This window comes from Sylvia atricapilla, chromosome Z (assembly GCF_009819655.1).
Source record: "Sylvia atricapilla isolate bSylAtr1 chromosome Z, bSylAtr1.pri, whole genome shotgun sequence".
Lineage (NCBI taxonomy): Eukaryota > Metazoa > Chordata > Aves > Passeriformes > Sylviidae > Sylvia > Sylvia atricapilla.
In genome coordinates, this window is record NC_089174.1 from 11,557,046 (window position 1) to 11,580,345 (window position 23,300).

General features: G+C 40.4%; 1 protein-coding gene across 1 annotated transcript in view; it reads left to right on the forward strand.

Moving 5' to 3' along the window:
- Positions 1 to 23,300, forward strand: part of RASGRF2 (Ras protein specific guanine nucleotide releasing factor 2) — a 113,394-nt gene that overhangs the window by 52,926 nt on the left and 37,168 nt on the right. The window contains exons 9-17 of the mRNA XM_066339950.1: positions 1,360 to 1,478; positions 6,037 to 6,197; positions 7,179 to 7,269; positions 8,081 to 8,217; positions 10,434 to 10,516; positions 12,480 to 12,728; positions 13,048 to 13,436; positions 20,304 to 20,432; positions 21,695 to 21,784. Of these exons, the coding sequence (XP_066196047.1) occupies positions 1,360 to 1,478; positions 6,037 to 6,197; positions 7,179 to 7,269; positions 8,081 to 8,217; positions 10,434 to 10,516; positions 12,480 to 12,728; positions 13,048 to 13,436; positions 20,304 to 20,432; positions 21,695 to 21,784 (1,448 nt within the window). The remainder of the gene's footprint in view (positions 1 to 1,359; positions 1,479 to 6,036; positions 6,198 to 7,178; positions 7,270 to 8,080; positions 8,218 to 10,433; positions 10,517 to 12,479; positions 12,729 to 13,047; positions 13,437 to 20,303; positions 20,433 to 21,694; positions 21,785 to 23,300) is intronic.

Genomic DNA, 23,300 nt, shown 5'->3' on the forward strand with positions numbered 1-23,300 from the left:
AATGAAAAATAACAAAAATATGTCAGTGTAATATTTTGTCTGTTCTATTTTTTTTGGCAAATTTAAATCTACAAGTGTCTTCTTTTATTTTTGTATGAGGAGAATCAAAATCACTATAGAAACCACCTACTCCTGGGTTATGAACAGAGCCGTTTTCTCTGCATAAAGGAATTTTATTTTTCTTAATTTAAAGAGAGAAGGGCATTTTAAATAATCCTGGTCTTGGAAAGTACTTAGTTCTCTATCTGTGTTATAATTTTTGTGCTAATGTGAAAATCGACTTTCATATATGCTTCAAATAATGCCAGATAAGCAGGAACTAAAGATATATTCTGAGAACTGATGCTCCCTGTGGAAACCTGAAAAATAAAGCTCTTCCCTGAACCCCTAGACCTTTCTCAGATGTTCCTCTCATCAGCCCAGTGAGAAATGTGGTTCTCTTCTCTGGGAAAGACAGTTTTCTGCTGTGAACAGAGACCATGAGTGAACTCCAGGATATAAATATTCAGTGTCTGGAGTATTCACTAAAGATGGGCTTGGAGAATAGTTAGTTGTAAGAGCTCTGCATAAGCAGATAAATCAGCTTTGGGCTGGCTTCATCTCATAAGTCAGAGTTCATTGCTAGTCCAGCTGATTCATCACTGAATATTTGGAACTAGAGTCTGAGACTGACTGATCCTCTCTGCTCATGAAGTCAGTATAGACTGTAAATATAAAATAAAATGGGTCATTTCTATTCCTTGAATGTGACTCTGAGGGAGGAGGAGATTCTAGAAAGTGCAGTCCAGTCCCACTTTAGGAAAATACAATTTCAAGATCATATAAACTCCTGGGTTGGTCTCAGCACTGAAAAAAAGGAGAAAAAAAAAAAAAAGAAAAAAAGAAAAAAGAAAAGAGAGGAAAGGAGAGGAGAAAGGAAAGGAATTGACACATTGAGATGTAAAGATGAAGGGACAGAGTGGGACCCTAAAGTCATCGAGAGGAAATCTACCATGTTCCTCACACAATTCTAGGCAAGACTTCCCTGTTTATGGCAGCCCAGCCTATATTAAGGATCAGGTTCTCTTCTATCAACTGTGAAGTGTTTGTAGCTCGGTGGCATCTGTCAGATGTGTTCAGGAACAGTCACTAAGGAGTCACAAAATTGGCTCCACTGCTGAAAAATCAAAATGATCACAAGAATGATTTGAAAAGATGAGGAAAAAAGGGAAGAGACCTGCTCTGGAGTGATGAGGCACTGGGTGGGTTGATCTGGTCTGTAGCAGGTGGTGAAGGGCATGCACTGTGTGTCTTCACAGACACAGCAGGTGTGAGGCACGTTTTGGGGAGATAAAGTGCATTTTGCTTTGTCCCCACCAGAGTGATGCACGACGAGGTGAGTGACACAGAGAACATCCGAAAGAACCTGGCCATAGAGAGGACCATAGTGGAGGGCTGTGACATATTGCTAGATACCAGCCAAACCTTTATACGCCAAGGTAAGACATTCCTCTGCAAAACTGCCCAAAAAGTATGAAAAAAATGGGACTAAAGGCTGCAGGGCTCACACAGCCATCGTTGGGCTGGGTACTGCACTGGGCATTTGTCAGCATCCTGAGCCTGCCCCTGGTCCCTGCAGGGCAAGTCACAAAATGCTCAGAGAACAGGTGACTCAGTTCTCTTTTCTTCAGGAACCATGAAAAGCACCAGCATGTGAGTGGCAAAGCCCCCATGGGACTGTAATTCACATTCTGCCTGGACTTTGGTCCCAAGGGGATGGAGCAGGGGAAGAGCAGCACTCCTTTCTTTCTGTCTATTGATGTTAGCTTTGGAAACTCTTTCTGTTGAAAATTACTTAATAGCAGAGGTGGAATTTGTTAAGTTCAAAAAACTATGCTAGAATCATATTTCCTTTTTAAATAAGGGACAGTTTTTTGCCAGGAACTGCAAATTAGTTACAGTTCTTACTTGGTGGTGTTTACTTTAACTGCTTACCTTTCTCCCATTGATAGAATATTTTACCTGTGGATCTCTTAAAGCAAGTTACTGGGTTTGTACACAGTAACAACAGCTCTGTAGTGCAGGATTTTGACAGGTTTTGTGCCTTTGTCTTGAAAAGCATGAAATATACTAAGGAAAGGTTAGGAATATAATTTAGGTGCATCCCTTCACAAAACCTTTTCCAGATAACCTCAGCAGAACATCTGGTATTTGATGAGGCCATATTGCACCTGGTAATTAATAATTTCTGTACATTTTAAAATGCATTTTGTGCTGCTTCTCTAGTTATGTGGCCAAACTATTAAATTTTCTGTAGTATCTTCCAATATTTTTTTTTACAATACACAAACAACATTGTTTTTGCAAATGCTATTGAATTACTTGATTCTTCATTAAATGTATGCATTTGTTGTATTTGAGGTGTTTTAAGAGTTATGAATATGGTTTTAAGAAAGAAAACAAGTTGTTTTGTACCCACCACCAAAAAATTATAATGCTGTGATTATCCTAGATTGACTTGTACCATGAAAACTAATTAAATTTAAGATTTTTTTCAGTATTATTACAATATGTAATACAAATATGTATTTTTTTAAATTGGGGTTTTCCCATTAAGACTGACTGATAAAGTTTTGTCTGTGTATGCACTGATTGATCAGTAAAACTTAGAATTTTTTTCTATTGGAATCAGTCTGGACAAATTACTGTTGGTGTGTTAGGCCCAGGCCAAACCCTGTCAGTAAATTAAATTCAGATCTATTTCTAGGCGCACAGTCAGAGGATAGTGAACAGGAGTGTGTGTTAAACAAGGTTGTATCAGTTTATTTGGTAGAATATCCACTGCATGTGATTCTCTGCAAGGGCAGAAATCTGAATAAAGCAAATGAAGTAATGGAGCCTCTTTCCCTTTTATATCTGACAGTGGGGTCACTTTGGCAGAGGTGATGTTCACCTCCTCTGATTTCAGCTAGGCTTCTGTTTGCTGTGTTGATTAGTGTAGATGGGCACAGGAACCTCTTCAGCTTAAAACAGGAGAGAGGTGCCACTACCTTTGTTTTTTTCATGTATGTTAATAACAACTTCTTTTTTTGTGTGTGTTACAGACTTTACATTTTTATGAAGAGATTTATTCTGTTGAGTTGTACATGTTTAGACCATAGGAACTGTCCCTGGCAGGGTTTTGCAATGCAGATTGTGAATTCTCATTTGAGTTTCTTGGGGTCTGATTTCCCCTGCCTCTTACTTAGGTAGAGATTTTATAGTCAATCACGCAAACAAGTGAGGAATATTTTCTTTGTGAGGCTAAAGGACACTCGTGGAGTCTCAAATCTGTTGACATCCAAACAACTGAGCACCTTGAGCTCCTCTGATGCCTTCAAACGCTCTGATGTTTCTGCCATCAGCTGCTGTGAATTTACCTCTGCTGATAAAGGTACCATAACCACAAAATCATACAATAGCTGAAGTTGGAAGGGACTTTGGAAATTATCCATTCCAGCCTCAAAGCAGCACCAGCTGGAGGAGATTGCTTTCTGCTGTGTCCAGTCAGTATTTTGTTGTTTCCAAAGACAGAGGCTGCACAGCCTCACTTAATGAAGTATTCGGTATTTAACCCTCTGAGCAGTAAAAACAAACAACAAAAAAAGTGCAAAAAGCCCCAAAACCTCCAGTGTGGGGAAAACCAGACTGAGTTGGAAAATCAGACACTTCAATGTAGACTTCTGAATGTTTGGGTTTGTTTAAAAATACACCCTTTTATGTTCCTTGGATTGAGCAAAGGCTGAGAGAGTGACTGCTGAAGCATTGAAGGGCTGAAAGTGCTTAGGACTGTGGCTGGATAAAAAATCATGGGTTTACACTATTATCCAAACTATACTGTTAGTTAATGTTCTAAAATTAGCTTCACTTGCTCATTGCATCTGTATGTCGGCCAACTGTGACCATTTTTTTCCTTAAGGGGAAATCTGTGGTAGAGCCAATGACCAGTTTTGTTAACCACTAAAGCCTCATGAAAATGCCCAGGGTCCTTGCTTGGTATGAGCCATGCAGAATGTGTAAGTGTGCTCCTCTCCACAGATTTGAAAGAGAGAAAATGCAGTCTCTGTTTTCTGCTTTCAGAGAGAGGTTTGCTCTCTTGTACCTTATTAAACAGTATTTCAGCTCCATGCAAGAACATTGTTTAACCTTCAGCCCATTATGGCAGAACAGAGTATGTTAGTCCTGAAAGAATTCTAATGAAAATAAAAACAAATAAATAAACAGAAGTTAACTGTAAATTTGGTCCAGTAAGCATATAATATTTATAGGTACTATTACTCTACTCAGCAAAGCAGAAACACAATGTACAGATTGAATATTGCTACCCTAAATGTGTAGATGAAATTTTAGGACTAAAAGTACCCTTGAATTTTATCTGGGAGTTATTTTGAACATGCTGGCATTGCAGTGTGGCTTGAGGGACAGTCAGTGTAACATGGAAAAGTCACTGTTCTAACATATGGAAATGGTATCTTCCCTCTCTCTTACAGCTGAGGCAGGTTAGCTGTTTGTCCAGGGGAAATGCACAGCAGCCAATAAATATTTATGGGTTTGAGTCAGAATGTAAGTGAATCTGAAATGTTCCAAATTCCTTTGCAAAATTCTAGAGCATAACTTCACTGTTCTGTTTTGGTGACATGAGTTGTGTTATACATGTTCAATGTAAATGTGAAATGTCTGTCAGAGAACACTGTTCTCTGGTGAATTTCCTGCTGTGTATTTTCCCGTGTCAATAGAAGTTTACATATTAATAACTTAAGGCTACTTATATATAGAGAGAGGTAGAGGGGTAGAAAAAAAATGTAGATAAATAGCAGCTTTCTCAGTTACTGCAATTTCTCTGTTTGTTAATTTAAAACTGTGTATGTGAACTTTGAGAAAGATAATTCTTTTGACAACACGGAGTAAGAATTGCTAATCTAATATTTCATGGAAAATTCTGTCAGGCTGGCATTGTGTGAGGATGCTGCCACTACTTTGGGCTTTGATGCAGCTGTGCTAGTTCGTATCTAGAAGAGGCAGGTCAAAACCTCCTCCTGCTTGTTTTGCTGTGCAGCTCCGTTTGCATCATCAGTTTCTCAGTGCTTTTTTGACCTTGCTCCTATCAGGGAGCTAAGTCAGCTGCCTCTTCCCAGCATTATTTTCCTGCTGGTTTAGCTGATGCTGGAACAAGGCAAGAGCCAGTGTAAAGGTAATAGTGAGGAGAGATGTGTGGGAATGAGACTAGGAGGTCTCTTGGCTGCCCTGTCTGCTAAGAGCAAGTTGTATGGTAGAAATCTTTCTGTTTAATCTACAAAGGAGTTGCACTTCACCACCAAATTTAACTCCTGCTCCAAATTTGGAGGTGATACACATGGTGGGATCAATCTGGAAAAGTTGGTCACAGACTGAGATGTGAAACAGCAAAGAAGCAGAGCTGTCCCCAGCCTGGAGCTCTGGAAAGCAAAATTCAGGCTTATGTAAGCAGGTTCAATTTAGTTCGGGAGTGTTTTACTGGTAACGCATTTCACATGAGCTGTGGAGCACTGACAATTATGCAGTACAAGATAAGAAGAAGAAATGTGCTTCATTTCCATCTCTCTTGCACATGGGCACACACACAAACTCTTTTCCACCAAAAAGAACTTTTCCATATTCTTTCTATTCTGTCTCTTTGGTTTGGGAGTGCCTTGTCTTTTGCAAGTGTAGTGGCTGTCAAAGTGGACAAAGTGCTGTTCAGTCACATTTTCTGATCAATTGCCTCTTAGTGTGTTTAATTGCCTAATCAGCTCTAGATCTAATCCTGCCATGTTCACAAGTGTTAGTTTAGACTGTACTTGAGTCTATTTATGATAAGAACAAAGGGAACTTGTGCAGTAAAAAAGAGATTTACTTGTGCTTAAAAGAGACGCTGATACACATTTATATTGGAATGAAGAGCTGCATTAATTAACGTAATGGTGTTCAATGAAAAAACAACTTGAGCACTGCCCGCTAAATATTAGTGTAATACAGTAAATTTTGCACCTTCATTACCAGGTTCCCTTATCCAAGTCCCCTCAGTTGAGAGGGGAAAGCTGAGTAAGGTTCGCCTGGGCTCATTGTCTTTGAAGAAAGAAGGAGAAAGACAATGCTTCTTATTTACAAAACACTTTTTAATTTGTACAAGAAGTTCAGGAGGAAAACTGCATCTTCTTAAGGTATGGACTTTATATTATGATTTAAAATGAAAACACACGTTTAGTGAGCTGTCAACATTTTACTGTTTTAGGGTTTTCACCTGAGCTTTGCATTAGTGGCTATAAACAAAAGTGGAGTGGTGCACAATGTTTAAATGCTTTGTCTTTTCATTGCAAATAATAGAATTGCAATGAAATTGCAAGAAAAAAAAGAATTTTCTTTATTTTAGACCCAGTTAATTCTAGTAAACTGGGCATTAGAAACAAGGCATTGATGGATCTATTTGTTTGAAGTAGTGAATTAATTCAGTGTATGTAGCACTGAATTTAAGTCAGTTTTTAGTGCATAAATCAGTCAGTACAACCCTGCAGAATTGCCAAAGAACATTTTCCAGTGCTCTAATAAAATTAATTTTCAAAGTCATTTCTGTTTTCCTGAACAGCATGTTCTCTTAAACTAAAATGTCATCTAAGAACAATCTAGTTATATTTGTTGGGGATCAGGCTTTTATAGTGCTGGCTTATGGGTAGTTCATGGAGTGGATTGTGTTGAATGGAATTTTAATTTAGCATGGCGAGAGGTTATTAAGGTTCTTGTGCTTTCTCACTTTGCACCTATAAAATAGTTCAAGTACTTATGCTAAATGAATAAAATCTAATGGAACCTTTAAAAAACCTTGTATGTATTTCACTTAAATTCAGAGGATGAAATTCTAGTAAACTGTTTTGGAACTTGTGAACAAGTCTGTGTGTGCCATAAATTACAGCTTAGTTAAAGTGAAATAAGTTTTGTGCTATTGATCTGTTGGATTAAGAAAAGCATTTAATTTAATCTGTTTGGGTTTAGTTCTTTAAGGAAAAAATGTGCATCATGAAATTGATGTATCTTCCTTGGAGCTCTGAGTAATGTAAAATGTTTGAGTAAGGCATGTCAACATTTAAAAGCACCTGTGACAAATGGGAATAAATAACACTTGTGTGAAATGTGCTTTGTTTCCACAGACAGGTGGTGTTCTGTCTCTAATAGAGTGCACACTGGTCGAGGAGACAGAAGCGAGTGATGATGATTGTAAGTTAAATTCAGCTGTCAGTAGTAAGTACAGTTTCTAGTTTCCTAAAATTAGTACTTTTTTTTTTTTTTTCTTTTTTAAGAGCAAATAGATATGTTTTTGTGAAACCAGTAGCATAAAGTGTAAAACTGATTCAGTAAATGGCTGTTCCAATAATGGACATGGTGGCTCAGATAGGAAGTTGTTTGTTGTATTTGTTCCTGCTGTTGACACCCCTTACTGGATTTTCAAGAGGATTGACTGGAGAAATGTGACAAATTATCTGCTGACTTTCATGTTAAAGCTCACCCAGAGCATCTTGGAAAATAAAAACTTAAAAAAAATGGAAGAAAAAGTAAAAATGCCTTAAGTAAGCAGCAGATAATTAACTTTCTAAAATACACAGGGGTTGAGTGATTTGGAAGAATTAATGGGAAGTTTTTTGTCTTGGATTCCCCGCAAATCTGGACCGTGAGCTTGTTCAAATGGAATTACAAAATACAGTCTCAGGCTGATTTTATTATTACTCCTTTTGGCTTCCATCCTGCAGTTTGTCAAGTTTTGCACTTGAATTGTGAAAGTCGTTTCATTAATTTGAGTAATACTTGTAGTAGGGTGAGGATGTATTAGCATACAAGTGTTATAAGAAACTTTATCTTGAAGAGCAAATCCCAGTATTTTTGTGCTTGGCATGTGTGAACCACAAAATAAGTTGTTAGATACCTAATTGGATTTGCTCTTTATCAGGAAGATGTTTTAAAGCTATTTCCATTGTAAATGAAACCACTGTTTTCTTTGTCTTATACTCTGATGTTTCACATTGTGACTTTTTTTTCTCTCCCTCTGGCTGTAAAGCAAAAGGTTCTGGGCAGGTGTTTGGACACCTGGATTTCAAGCTCATTGTGGAGCCCACGGATGCTCCTCCTTTCACTGTTGTCCTTTTGGCCCCATCACGGCAGGAGAAGGCTGCGTGGACAAGTGACATCAGTCAGGTACCTCAGTGCTTTTCTCACCTGGTTTTAGTGAGGTCTTCACTCTGTGCTTCTCTACACCAGCCTGGCACAGAGGTGCTGAATATCTTTGATTTGCTGTGTTGTGTATGAAAAACTCTTAGTGCTGCCCATTCTCCTCAAAATTCTGTCATTGCATTTGAGTCGCCAGGGAAATACGTTTCTCAAAATCAGATGGGGTATAAATTTCAAAATTGTCCATGGACAGACATAGTGGTAAGCATTTAAGGAGAGCCCATGCAGATACATATTTTGATTTAAGAAGAAGGATAGCACTGGTTTGTTCATGATTTTCATACGGATCAAAAACCATCTATCATTTTCCTAGCTGGAAAATGATATCATATCGCATCAATAATGAAGTAAGAAAATGGGATAAACTCTTTTGTCCACCGAAAATGAGTACTAACAAACCATGATAAATAATTGCTGAGCATTCTGACAGTGTGCAGGAACTGCCTATGTTGTGAATGAACAAAAAGGGTATTTAAATTTTTTTAAATGTCAGGAATAAGTTTGGGATTTTTTAAAATCACTTTTAGTTAAAAACATAATAGACAAACTTCGTCATATTCTATTTGAGGGAAGAAGTTGAATGCAATTAAAAAAAACCAACCCTGAACTTCCAGCTAACCAGAGCTAAATCAAGGCTGTTTGTGTTTTGTTTATGCACAGAAACAAGAACAAAGATCTCTCATAGTTCTGAATTCAGGTCCTATCCTCTATTAATTTAGAGAGAAATAGCTGATTAGAGGAATATCAGCATGGAATGTCATGCATTTCCAAAGTTGCTATCATTGCTGGCAACATCTCCAGATGAATCATCATCATAATGAGTAGAAATTGCTTAAAAATAAGAGTTCTGACTTACTTTGTGCTGGATTAACATTTTTGAAAGAACAAAAATAGGAAAATAAAAATCTCAAAATACAGTATGAGCTGCAACTTGCTGTATTACGGGCAGACCTGGTAGAAGAATTTTTTACAAAATAGATTTTCAGAGAATTATGTTCTTCCATTGACATGTTAAATTATTTGAGTTATTTGCTGACATGCAAAGACCATTTAAGAGCATGAGTAAGTCCATTCTTAGCCTAAATTATAATAATTTATTATTTAAAGTCTTCTGATACCATGATTGGAGCTAAGGTCTTCTTTGAAACATTTCAAGGTCAAATAGGGGAGTAAGTATTTCTACCATATGTCTTTCTCATTGCTTTTAGGTAATAATTTGATAAAATCATGCTGTGAATTATTGTAGCTGCACTTTCCAAATAGTCTTAAAATCCTGAATTGAAACCCACATGAAACTACATAGATGATATTTTAAATTTATAGCTATAGATGTGATCTAAACCTGAAGAAGCCTGTGATTATCAGGTTTGAGCAATCCAATATCAATCAATGCTCTGCCATAAAATGTTCCAAAGCCTGAAGGCTACATGTATTCTTGAAGTCAAGATAAATGTGTATGATAATTTTTGAGACTCCTTTTTACTGATGTTATGTATATGTATATGTATATACATATAAAAGTAGAAAGTATTATGAAGACAAGAGCCCTGTAGGGTTTGGTAGCAGGTCTAGCCCCTTCCCCAGCTCTGTTCCCTTCTTTGAGCTCATCTGAACTACATAAAACACCTCCTAATTTCAGGCCTGAAACATTTATACAAGAGTTTGCAGAGAACAGCTTGGACAGCTTCCTTGCAGCTGTGTTTCACAAGGAGCAGCACTTGAATTTGTTTTTACAAGTGTGTTTCTGGAAGCTTTTTATATTCCCTTCTGGTCTTTTGGAGAGAGTAAAGGTTGAGGTATTACCATACCCCTTGGAGTATAAAGGATTCTGACTTTCTTGTGGTCTTGATTTCACAAGCTTACACTCTTTCAGGAAGTACTAGGAATAATGAGTTTTGTTCCCTTTCAAAGGAGCTTCAAAGGAAAATCACTTCCAACTCAAAATACTTAATCATGTGGAAAAAAAAGGTTGCTAAATGGAATACCCTGAGAGGCAAAGGCTAGAGAAGCATGTCGACTCTAATTCTTGCATCATTGCTTTTCATTTGAGAAAATACCTTGTCTTAATCAGCCCATACCCTGCAAAAGCTGTGCTTCGAGCTTATAGGGATATGGAAAGTGTGGAAATAAGTCTCCTAACCCTGTGTTTTGATTTTAACAGTTTTCAATGTTTATTTTCACAGTGCATTGATAATATAAGGTGCAATGGATTAATGACAATAGTATTTGAAGAAAACTCCAAAGTCACAGTGCCACATATGATCAAGTAAGTGCAACAGAGCACAAAACAGATTGTTGTGTTTCTTCAATAAATTAACAAGATAAAGCATATGTTTAGAAAATGCAAACCTTTAGGTTGAATGGAGCTGATTCTATATCCCAAAACATATATTTTCAAATTCCTTTCTTGGAATTGTAGGGATCACTCAGAGTGGTGAACTCTGAATTCACAGTGTTGGATCACAACCTAGGTTTTTCTGGGTTTTGAGTAGTTGGCTTCAGTTATGCATCCAATGAATGATTTTGTTCTCAGTTATCTTTTCTTTGTCATCTCGTAAATTTATTGGAGATTTCAAAAAATGTCTTTAGAATTTCTGTGACTGCAGGCAAGTACAATCATCAAAGGTATTTTGTTATATTAGCCAAAGGTTTTGTTTTCTGTATTTCTGTTATTTCTGTTAAAAAATTATTTTCTCTCATGATTTTAACTGATCACATCAAAGTAGCATCATTGTTTATAAGGCTGCTTCTCTTACCTTTAGATTCTCTCGGTTATTAATTATAATAAATAATTTTTGTTTCTAGTGAGATATTTTCAGTATATGATTCCAGATTTTCCACACAACTTGAATCTTCTATATACCTCAATTTACATGAGTTTTCTTTATTAGGAAATAATGAATATATAAGTGAATGAAACAGGGATAGGCATAAAATCATTTCTCTTCTCACTATTATTTGTCACATCTCTTGGTTTCTTGAATGCCTCTTCTGTAGTGTTTCCTCTCCTCTCTTTGTGCTTAGAAATGGGAGAGAGAAAACATCTGGGAATGCACTCTTAGGGCACATACCTTTGATCCCTGGAAATAATGCATTTTATTGTCTTCAGCTTTATTCCAGGAACTCTCCAGTACATAAACACTTCTGTCACCTGCTGAGTTTTAAAAGTACATTTGTCCCCTTTCAAAGTACAGCAGGACCTCAGTCCCAGTGCCAACAGAAAGGAATATTTATTCTAAAGAAAATACTGACCTTCACAACAGACACAAATTTCATGTTCTCCTTCTTAAATTTTACTTGCCTGATTTGCAGCACAGTTTGACTTTCAGAGTCAGATGTCATTGGATGATATATAGAAAAAATTGCCACTTTTTGAAGGGCCCAGTTTAGGAAACAAGATTCTGTTGTTGTTCTTTCTTTTACGTAATACAGTGTAAAATTGTGTGAAATATCCTGATATTTCTTCCGAGAAAATCCAATAATTTTTAAGGAAAAAAGATGAGGTGTATTGAGAGATGCTTTACTTAGTATTCATCCTGTTTATTTACAAATCAAGCAAAACGGAATTTGAAGGGAAAGCCCCCCCATTATGGGTAGGGATATATAAATGATTCTTGCTGAACAAAAACTGGTTGTTTTTTGTTTTTCTTTTTTCACTAAAACAAATATTCTTCTTGGCTTCTGCTTTGAAATTTGAGATTTTTTTATGCTGTTCCCGCTTTCTTCTTTTCAAACAAAAATTAATTCTTGCATCTGAAGGCAGGTGTTAATTTGCAGGAAGCCTTAAACCTGGCTTAAGGGGTTAATTTTGCTGGGTTGTTTTAGGGTCCATTATTTTAATCTAGACAAAGCTTGATCCCAGCAAAAAACATTGCAAACAATTATTCCCTACAGAGATTTTAGTAATGTAGATCTATGGGCCACTAATAGCCTGAAAGAGACTAGAGGGGACAATTCTTCCACCTGTTCCATTTCAGGACAACAGGACTCAGATTTTCAAATCTAAGCATGATTAGGGCTTTGAAAAGCCCTAATTTGCCAGAAAAAATTTAAGCTCCCTTAGTTATGGTAACAGGTATCACCACAAATTAAAAATCTTCCTGCATTGATGAAACACAATAATGTGGAAATATTTGCTGCTTTTATGTTGACAAGAACAGCTAAAGGTGTACCACTCCTTAGCCATGATCACTCGTTGATAAAGTGTTTTAAATTTGACTTTTGTGTAGATCTGATGCTCGGCTTCACAGAGATGACATTGATATTTGCTTCAGCAAAACGCTGAATTCCTGCAAAGTCCCACAGATCCGCTACGCGAGTGTGGAGCGCCTCTTGGAGCGGCTGACGGACCTGCGGTTCCTGAGCATCGACTTCCTCAACACCTTCCTGCACACATACCGCATCTTCACCACCGCAGCCGTGGTCCTGGAGAAGCTCTCTGACATCTACAGGCGGCCCTTCACCTCCATTCCTGTCAGGTGAGCACAGGGGTCCCCACCTTCCTGGGACCTTTCTGTCACAGATTTTTGGAAGAGATACCATGGCCTTGGTTGTAGTTTGTTTTGTGGGTGTTTTTCTCATTATTTTCTGCTTGTAAATGATCTAAGAAAAAGGTTATTAGTGAGCAAAGAAGGAGTTTTAAGGAGGGTCTGTCTCAGCTATATGCCCAAGCTTTGAGGACTAAGTGTCACACAGATTTTGGCACTGTCATGAGATTTGCTCAAAACTTGAGCGTTTTCACTCAAGTTTGTTCAGTGTTTGCTACTGTGTTGCTTTTTTCGTGTTTCTGACTCTCAGGTCCTTGGAGCTGTTCTTTGCCACCAGTCAGAACAACAGAGGGGAGTACCTGGCTGACGGGAAATCACCACATCTCTGCCGCAAGTTTTCCTCTCCTCCTCCCCTGTCACTCTCTAGGACCTCCTCACCCGCCAGGACCCGCAAACTGTCCCTGACCTCCCCGCTGAACTCCAGGATCGGTGCCCTTGACCTCTCAGCTTCTTCTGTGGCCAGCAGTCCTACCTCAAACTACAGCCCGGCCACGTCCCCGCCGCCCACAGGCAGCAAGGCACCGCTGGACCTGAGCCGGGGGCTGTCGTCTCCCGAGCAGAGCCCAGGCTCGACCGAGGACAGCCTGGAGAATCCACGCCTGGACCTCTGCAACAAGCTGAGGAGGAGCATCCGCAGAGGTATTCCATACCCACAGAGCGCTGGAATCAAGCGTGCTGCTCGCTGATTGTTATGAATAGATGTGTGAGTTTAGAGAAGCCCCTGTCTTTTGCCCAGGCCTCTGGCAGCAGGCAGTAGCTTTATTGAAGTGTCCAGTACCCCAAAACTGCCCCTTGTTTGCAAGTTCTTTAATAATGGCTGATTTGGTCTATTATAGAATGAATGATTTATTTATTAGACAGAAAACTAACTGACATAAGACTTAAAACAAACTAATACTACACAGGAACAAAGACAAAAAGAAAACTGCTAGTAGATGTATATAGTGTGAGGTTAAAAGTGCCTATTAAGGTTACAGCTAGTGAAGAAATAGTATAACTTAGGATTCAACATATCTTACCATCCAATTGTTGTTGGGGCACACATGGAGATCCTTTCCCTCAGGGAAGTAACCATGGAATCTGAGCCCAATTTCCAGGGAGAAGTCATGAACACTTTCAGGATGTAGGAAGCTTCTGTCTCTGTGATAACTCATGTGTCTTTTATTGTTTGTAAAACAGTCAAGAATATTTGCTTTATCTCTTCCCACATGTGCTCTCCAGACTAAGATGTTGATTCTTAAGTGAGGCTTGAGCCCTTTTGGTGCTGGAGTTGACCGTTTGCTGGGCTTTTCAGTCCCTGGGCTATCTCTTCCATATCTGCACCAGCTGTCTGTGGTAGAGAATGGGAGGACATGTCCTGCCACACTGCTGCTCCTCTGGTTGAGGAGCTCTCTGATGATGTGCTCTCTGTTCCCAGTGCTTTACTGTTCCTTTCCAGAAACAGCAGCATGACAAAGCTGTAGGATCACAGAATGGTCTGGGTGCGAAGGGGCCTTAAAGCTCATTTCTTTCCAACCCACAGCACCTTGTTTTCACTTCAGTGCAGTGTTAAGGAGAAAGGCATAAGAGAAAATTTTATGCTAGTTGTGTTTCCTGAGGTGAGAGATTTTTGAGTTGTACCATGTACTACAGGAAGTGAAATATAAGTTAAAAAGAAGGACCTAACAGCTTTAGCTTGTTTGCATAGAGGGCTGGTTTTCCATGAAGATTCCATCTATAATGCAAACAAATAGTGCCTGTGATGTTCTCGGTACATCGGTGACATTTGCACCAGGTGGTGTGAATGTCACCTGGATATCCCTCCAGAAGGTACAAATCTAAAATAGATTAATTGCTCCTGAGCAAAAGCCTGTTTCCTCTGTGGATGCTATAAGGCGCCTCAGAATAAGTTTTACTTCCAGAGGCCTGAAGTTGGTTGATAAAAACCGTTCAGTGTGAGTATCTAGGGTAGGGAGCATTGTAGTTATAGATGGCAAAGCAAGAAAGTAGCTCCAGTCTCATAGGAAACAGAAGTCAGCATTATTTCTCCTTTGAGGACACAGGAATGATCTTCTTAATTGGAATAGAAGTTTGCAGTAATCTTTTTTATTGTTGTTACACTAAACAGAAAACCATGCCATTTAAAAATGCTTTTTTTATTCCTAAAATCAATATTTAAAACTGATTGTACATGGCCTGGCTTGCAGTCTGAGGAACTTGATCTGTAAATCTGAGCAAAATGTAGTTCAATTTTAGTTTCTAGTTCTATAATAACAAAAAATTAATGAGAGGAAAGAATAAAAAGATTACCAAGTACAAATTAAGACAAATGTGATTGAAAAGTTATGTCTGCTCCCTACTGATGAATTATCGGTGCCCTGCTAATAAATTAGATGTTTCATTATGCTGAGGGATTGGTTTTACAGAATGTTGCCTATTGTTTAACAAAAAAATCTCTATTCAACGGGCAAGTTATCCACTGTAGGATTCTAGGAGTCTGCCTATCAAGAGCTGGTGTCATCAGAATAACATTGGGTTTTTGACCATGGGGTAGTCTATACAACACCTGATCTGCTGACACCTGATGGGATGCACCTTCTCAGAGGGGAAAAGGATAGGAACCAGGAGGACTCATTGATAGAGCTTTAAAGTAGTTTGGAAGGGGGTAGGGACAAAACCAGGCTGGGTAGTGAGAGGCAGTGGGGTGATGCACCAAAACTTGAGGAACTGAGCACTGGTGGGAGGTGTTGGCTGCAACAGACCACAGCTGAAGTGTTTCTGTTCCAACACACACAGCATGAGGAACAAACAAGAGGAGCTTGAATCCTTGTCCCAGTCCCAGTAATTTGACATCTGGCATAAGTGAAACCTTGCTGGGATGAGTCCTGTCATTGAAGTGCCCTACTGAACAGTTACAGGCTCTGCAGGAGGAAGAGGCAGGGCAGATGAGGCAGAGGGAGGCATTGTATGTAACAGGATGGCTAAAATGTAGGGAGGGCACAACTGAGAGGCTCTTGGTAAGAATCAAGCAGCAGTCAAATGATGCAGTTGTCTCTGGGAGTTATCAGGGCATCACTGCTATAGATCTCCCAGCCTGGACTGTTGCCTTTTTCCCAACCTGAAAATGAAATTCAGGATAATTTTAGTAAGGAGGTAATATAAGAATGGATCTTTATTTGAAAGCCTTCAGAGGCAGTTATGGAAAGATGTCCACAAAAGCTCATCCCCACAGGGGTGAGTGCATTTTATAGGTGTTAGGAAATTAGGATAATTGATAAAAAACACCAGTTGGGAGGACAGATGGTGATGTAATTCTCTCCCAGGTTAAGTCCCTTCTCTGGAGTTTAAGATTACTGAAACGCCTGGATGACAACTTCACATACAAGTATTAGGAGAGCTGACTAGGAAAATTTCTCTCCTTGATTTGTTGCTTGTTAACAGAGAGGGTTGCATGAGTGACATGATTGGTGGCTATCTTTGCTACTGCAACTACAAAGTGATTGAGTTTAAAATCTCTGTTGCTAGGAGGAAAAACGTCAGAAAATTTTCACCTTTGGACATGAGCAAAGAAGACTTAAGACTTCTCAGGGAAATAGTGATCAAGATCCCTGGGTTAAATGTTCCAAAGGTGCTGGGGTTCATCAGTGTGGGTCACTTTTTAGGTATCACCTCCTAAGGGCACAGGAAGAGGCAATTCCAAAATGCTGACAGTCAAACAGATGAGACAGAAGGCTGGCTTGGCTGAGCAGGATCTTGTTTTGGAGGTAAAGCAGAAGAGGGAGGTGTATGCCCAGCAGGAGAGGGCTGAGTGACATGGCAGGAACACAGAGATGGTGCTTGCAGGGAGAAAGTTTTTGCAGCCAAAGCTTAACTGGAGTTGAAACTTGCCAGAACTGTGGGGGACGATAAAAATAGGGTTTTAAAATACATCAACAAAAACCAGTGCAGAAATTACATTGGCCAATTCCAGAATGAGGGTGGTCACCTCACAAAAAAGGACTTTGACAAGACAGGGATATTTGTTGTTGTTTTCTTACCTCTCTTCAGCATGGGCTAAGGGAGTCCCAGTGCCCTGAGCTGAATGACCATGGCTTGAGAATGATAAACTCATTCTCAAGTTGATCCTGATATTGTAGGGATCTGCTGCACCACCTTGATCCCTATAAATCTATGGGGCCTGATGGGATTCATCTGAGAATACTCAAAGAGCTGGCTGACATCACTGTGAGGCTTCTCTAGATGTTTGAACAGTCTTGGGAATCTGGAGAGGTCCCAGTTGAGTGGAAGCTGGTTAACATTGTCCCAGTTTTCAAAAAGCGCAGGAAAGGTGACACTGGGAGCTACAGGCCCATCAGTCTCACTTCAGTGCCTGGTAAGGTAATGGAGAAAATTATTCTGGGAGATGTTGAGAAACACCTGGAAGCATTGTGTCACTGAAAAATAAAACCGCCCTATAAACCCTCCTTGACACCAGTGCAGCATTAAGCAGCAGCCATTCTTCATTCAGCTGGAGGCATGGGGGGCTATCTCCTCTGAAATACTGTGTATGCTGATCACTGAAAGGCTCCTGTGCCCAGGCTGTATTTTACGTGCATGCTCACTGATTTTCTCATAACAAACATACCTATGATAATCGTTCCCCCTAAGTCATCAACATATGTTCCTTCCCTTTTCACGTGAGTTTGTCTGTCTCAGGGGTCTGTACAGTGGTCTCTGGTGGTTGTCAGCCCTGAAGTGACACTTGACCACCCCATGAGTTTGGTGTTACTTTCCCAAATCTGCAGCCATGTTGGCACAACTAGTGTAATTCTTTATTTTGGAGATGAAAGTATATTTGTCCTACTCCTCTTTCTGGTTGATGTTTAACGTGATTCCTATTATGCAGTTCCACAGGCCAGTGATTTTACAAAATAATGGTTGTCTTTTTCCCTACCAGCTGAGCAAACAGGTGTTCATCTGGCAACAACAGGTCAGCACAGTTTCACAAGGAGAAGGTCCTGCTGGTCACACCTGAGTTCCTTCTATGACAGGGTGACACACCTGGATGACCCAGGAGAGGCAGTAATGTAGTCTTTTTGGACTTCATGAAAGCTTTTGATACAGACTCTCCCAGGATCCATTTGGATAAACTGTCCAGCCCACAGGTGGATAAAAACATTTTGGGCAATGGGCTCATGAGGTAGGCACAGAGGGTGTCAGTGACTGAGGTGACAGCAGGCTGGCACTACTCACTTCTGGGGTTCCAGGATTCTGTCCTCAGCCCTGTCTTCTTCGACATCTTCATTAGCAGCCTGGACACAGGACTCTAAGGGGTACTAAGTAAGTTTGCTGCTGACAGTAAATTGGGAGGAACTGTCAACTCCCTTGAAGGCAGTGAGGACCTGCAGAGAGAGTTTAGCAAATGAGGGATAGGAAATCACTAACTGTGTTGGGTTTAACAAGTGATTCTGCACCTGGGATGGGCACCCCTGGCTGTGTGGATGGACCAGGGAGCAAGGGGCTGGAAAGCAGCTGTGGGATGGGACACAGGGATCCTGCTCCATGTCCAATTTGATCTGAGTCAGCAGTGGCCTGGAGCCAGGAGGGACATTCCTGTCTTGCGAGGTACCAGACCTAGCATTGCTTGCTGGTGCAGCCTCACCTTGAGTCCTGGGGACAGTTTTGGGCACCATCATATGAGAAAGAGCTAAAGCTGTTAGAGTGTGTCTGAAAGAGAGACGTGGGGATGGTAAAGGGTCTGGAGGGGCCGCACAAGGAGCAGCTGAGGGCACTTGCTGTGTTCAGCTGGAGCAGAGGAACCTGAGGGCAGATCTCAGCTGGGGATGCTGCTTCATCCCAAAGGACAGCTCCCATCTCTGCTCCCTATGCCAGGGACAGGATCCACAGCTGAAGCTGTGTCAGGGCAGGGTTAGGCTGGAGGTCAGGGAAAGGTTCTTCCCCCAGAAGGTGCTGGGCACTGCCCAGGCTCCCCAGGGAATGGGCACAGCCGTGAGGCTCCCAGAGCTCCAGGAGTGTTTGGACACTGCTCCCAGGGATGCACAGGGGGGATTGTTGGGGTGTCTGTGCAGGGACAGGGGTGGGACTGATGATCCTGTGGGTCCCTTCAGCTCAGGATATTCTGTGATTCTGTGATCTTTGCTCATGCTTTATGCTTTCAAAAAACACTGATTAGCTGTTGTACATAATCATGAATATTATATATACAGTATACTGGACATTTTTACATTAATTGCATAACAGACTTTATATTAGAGTTTATTCTATGCAACATTGAGCAAATTCTTCTTGTGCACTACTTTAGCCACATTCAAACCAATGAGATGATAGCACATCATATATAGGCCGTGCATCAAAATTAATTGCAGACATATAACTGCTGTCTTAGCTGTAACATTTTTTCTACACACTGTCAAGTGAACTGGTAAAGAACAGGTTCTTCTGCCCAAGTGTAAGCAGTTGGCACTGTTGGAGAGTTATGCACATTCCTAATTATGGTCTGTCAAAGTTGGAAGCATTACCTGGACAGCATGAGGAATATTTGTAAATGGCCAGAAGCTCATATAAATGCTAAATTGCTGTCAGTGCATTCTCCCACCCCTTTGGAGATCTCCTGCTGAACAGCTTGGTCTGGAGGAATTTGCAGGTAGAGAGCTTTGTCCTCCAATAGAGAGTCCTTTGTTGCCCAGGGGCATGCAGCATGTTGCTGAACATAAGTAAGTTTAAAAAGAAATCTCATAAGGGGGATGGAACTGGGTAGTCCTGTTGCTCTGATACTGCCAGAGTTCCAAAAAATCAGCTCTGGCTTACTCTAAGTCCAGTACAACTGCACAAATTCTGTTTCCCAGGAAATATTATTATGGTGATTGCTGTTCTCTATGACTGTTGCCCATTTACAGGCTGGGATTTTTCACCTTCTTTGCCTACTTCCAAAGTTGTTTGCTTTCAGAGTTTTAGTTTCCCAAAGTTTTTGTTTATGTGTAGCTTTATATACACAATGCTTATGCTGCAAGCAGAGCTGTCATTCACATCAAATGCAGGATGTATTTTACCAGCTTGTTTTCCCTCATTTTGGAAGTAGTGTTTATCCCATTCCTTTTTTTATTCTTTTGATAAAAGAACTCCACCATGGACTAGTCTCCTCTCCAGTGCTGTTTGGCAATTTTATTGGACAGATTTTGATTATACTTTGTTATTCAACAAGGATTATTTTCCCTAGGTCATAGAAAACTTATTAGTTCAAGTACCCTTATTATATGTGGATGTCACTGCATATTCTCCTGATTGAAATCCAGTTTTATCCATCATACTTTAAAACTGGCAACTTGCTGGTTTTCACCAAGTTCTTTATTTTTGAGCTTTTGTGTCATTGGTACAAGACTTTCCCACTCCTTCAACTCTATCTAGAGAACAATTATTGCTGAGTTAATGGTAAAATCTCATGGCAAGTGACAGGAGCAGTACTGTTTGAAACCATTGTAAACTGAATTATGCATGATCATCAGTACTGACATTTATTCTCTTTTAAAGCAGCAGTCCTGGAATCTGTGTCAGTGGACAGGACCATTCCTGAGAGCACCTCAGTGGTGGACACTGCAGAGCTGTCCCCGTGCAGGTCCCCTTCGACGCCGCGTCACCTCCGATACCGTCAGCCAGGAGGTGAGAGCTGACATGTCCTGGCTCTGCCAATCACTTCAAACAGAGTTTAATCACTGTACCTGTGATCTGTGCAGGACAGTAGAAAGCAGTAATAATGTTTGAATCATCTGGTTTGCTTGTATTTTTCTTGTTTCTCAGGTGTTAAAAATAAATAAAGCCATAAGAATGTGAAGTGTGCCTGTTAAATTTGAGCAGCAATAATGAGGAATGGAAGCATGTTGAGACTCCAGTATGATTCATTGTTCTGAAATAGCGCAAGCACGATGTGCCCAAGTTCAAGACTAATATTGAATCAGTCCTGTTCTCACAGAATTCTCAAGACTCTGACATATTTTTTTCAGCTGATGAGGGGACATATTTTGGGCACCATCTGTAATCATGAAACACACAGCACCCATTGTTGTCAATGGGGAGTGACTGTGTCTGTTTCTTTGTGTAACACTGAACATTTACAGATGGTCTCACATTATTTATTCCAAAATTTGAAAAAGCTGCTCAATTGAAGAGGAAAAAGAGAGCTGGAGCTCCTCAAATAGTTTTCACGTGGATCTTTGAAATCATTAGCAGGGCTGCATCCGTGAAGACTTAAAATGCTGCCAGCTCCTGCAGGCCAGGTTTCTGGGCAGGTGTTTCGTATCTGGGACTAAAACAAAAGCAGAGCAGAGTCTTCTGGATAATAAGTTGCCTAGACACTTCAGATTTAAACCAATAGTAATTTTCTGTGATTGGGCACATTTCTGGCAGGAAGGCAAGATTTGGGGGCTGGAAATTGTGGGCAGTGTCAAATTATCTGAGTCCTAGTTAGAGACAATGTGCACAGCACTCCTTGTAGAGAAAGTTGGATAAAATCTGGAAACTCTGCTCAACGGGAGCAGTGACCAGGGAAAATGTGAGAATCCAGTTATCAGAAGAAGGTGGTGAATATGCTTAATTCTCTAACATAATTTTTTTTTAGGTTAATTTTCTATGCCATTGTTTTTTTGGATCTCTTTTTTTTTTTGCCCTTTTATTTGGTTAATATCTTGTTCCTCACCTTGGCAGTCTCAGGTGTTTTTTCTATAGCAACATTAATTATAATTATATGGAAATATAAACCACAAATATTATTATGATACTTCTATTGTTCTTCACAGAAAATATTCTGACAGTGTTAATAAATACAGTGTTCACAAAGTTACAAAAATTAATGAAGATTCTAAGTCTTGTTGTTGGTTGATAAAAAGTTTGTAGAAGTTAATCTTTCCTGTCTTTCCCCTTTACAGTGCAGACTGCTGACAACAGCCACTGCTCAGTGTCTCCTGCTTCTGCTTTTGCCATTGCCACAGCTGCAGCCGGGCATGGGAGCCCTCCAGGTGAGGCGGTGTGCTGCGCAGACAGGTGACCCACAGGTTCCCAGGAGGTGAACATTCCTCAAGAGCAGACCTCTGTTTCTTCTGAGCAAATGCTCAGGTCAGATGGGCCTTGGAGCAACCTGGTCTAGTGGAAAGAAGGTGTCCCTGCCCATGGCAGGGCTGGAACTGGGTATTTTTAAGGCCTTTCCCAAACCTACTGCTTGATTTCCTTATGTTTCTAATCCAACTTATTACTGGAAGATTAATATTTGACATGTATGTGATCTGCTAAGCATTCATACAATACCTTTCTTGTTTATATTTTTTTAAAAATTCACTTATAATTTAAGATTTTATTTTTTAAAATGAAGTTTTCTGTGTCCAAAGGTGGCATGCAGTTTTACTTGTTGTGAGTGTATACTGTATATTCTTTGGAAAGCGAGTACTGACTGAAGGTATTTAGTGCAACATAAAATACTTAAGTTTTGAATGTGCAGCTTATCTTGCTGTGTACCCTTTGACATATTAATATCTTCCACTAACAGGGTCCCCTCATAGGTGATATTGCAAATAACAATTTTTTTGAAGTCTACAAAATCAATTTCCTTTTGACTTGACATGCTTAAATCCACAGTTCATTTTGATTATGTGTGACAATGCACAAACTGGCTGTAAACTCACACTTGCCTCTTTCCCACTGAAACGTTAAAAAACTGCTTTGAAGACCCAATCTCAAAATCACCCATGAAAATCTGTTAAAGATAGAAAATGATCCCTGTGGATCTCAGTGGATTTTGTATCCACTATGTTTAGAGCTCTGGTCATTGATGGGTGAGAAGAGAATTATTTCTGCATGAGCATGGATCACTATTTCTCTTAGTCTTGTGTACTTCCTATGATCATAGTAGAGATAGTACTGAGGCAGTGATGTTCTGTGTTAGAAACTTTATCAGAGAATCATTTAGGTTGGAAAATCCCTCCCAGATCATAGGGTCCAGCTTGTGCCTGACCCCCACTGAGTGCCATATCCAAGCGTTCCTTGGACACCACCAGGGATGGGGACTCCAGACCTCCCTGGGCAGCCCCTGCCAATTCCTGACCACCCTTTCCATGGGAAGATTTCTGCTGGTGTCCAACCTGAGCCTCCCCTGGCCCAGCCTGAGGCTGTTCCCTCTCCTCCTGTCCCTGTTCCCTGGGAGCAGAGCCCGATCCCCCGGCTGTCCCCTCCTGTCAGGGAATTGTGCAGATCCAGAAGGTCCCCCCAAGACTCCTTTTCTCCAGGCTGAGCCCCTTTCCCAGCTCCCTCAGCTGCTCCTGGGGCTCCAGCCCCTTCCCTTCCCTGGACATGCTCCAGCCGCTCAGGGTTGTGCTTGAGCTGAGGGCCAGAGCTGGACACAGCCCTGGAGATGGAGCCTCAGCAGTGGCAGCACAGGGGAGTCACTGCCCTGGGGCTGCTGGCCACACTATTCCTGATCAGCCCTGGTGCCATTGTCCTTCTTGGCCACCTGGCCTCCCCTGGCTAATGTCAGCTGCCATC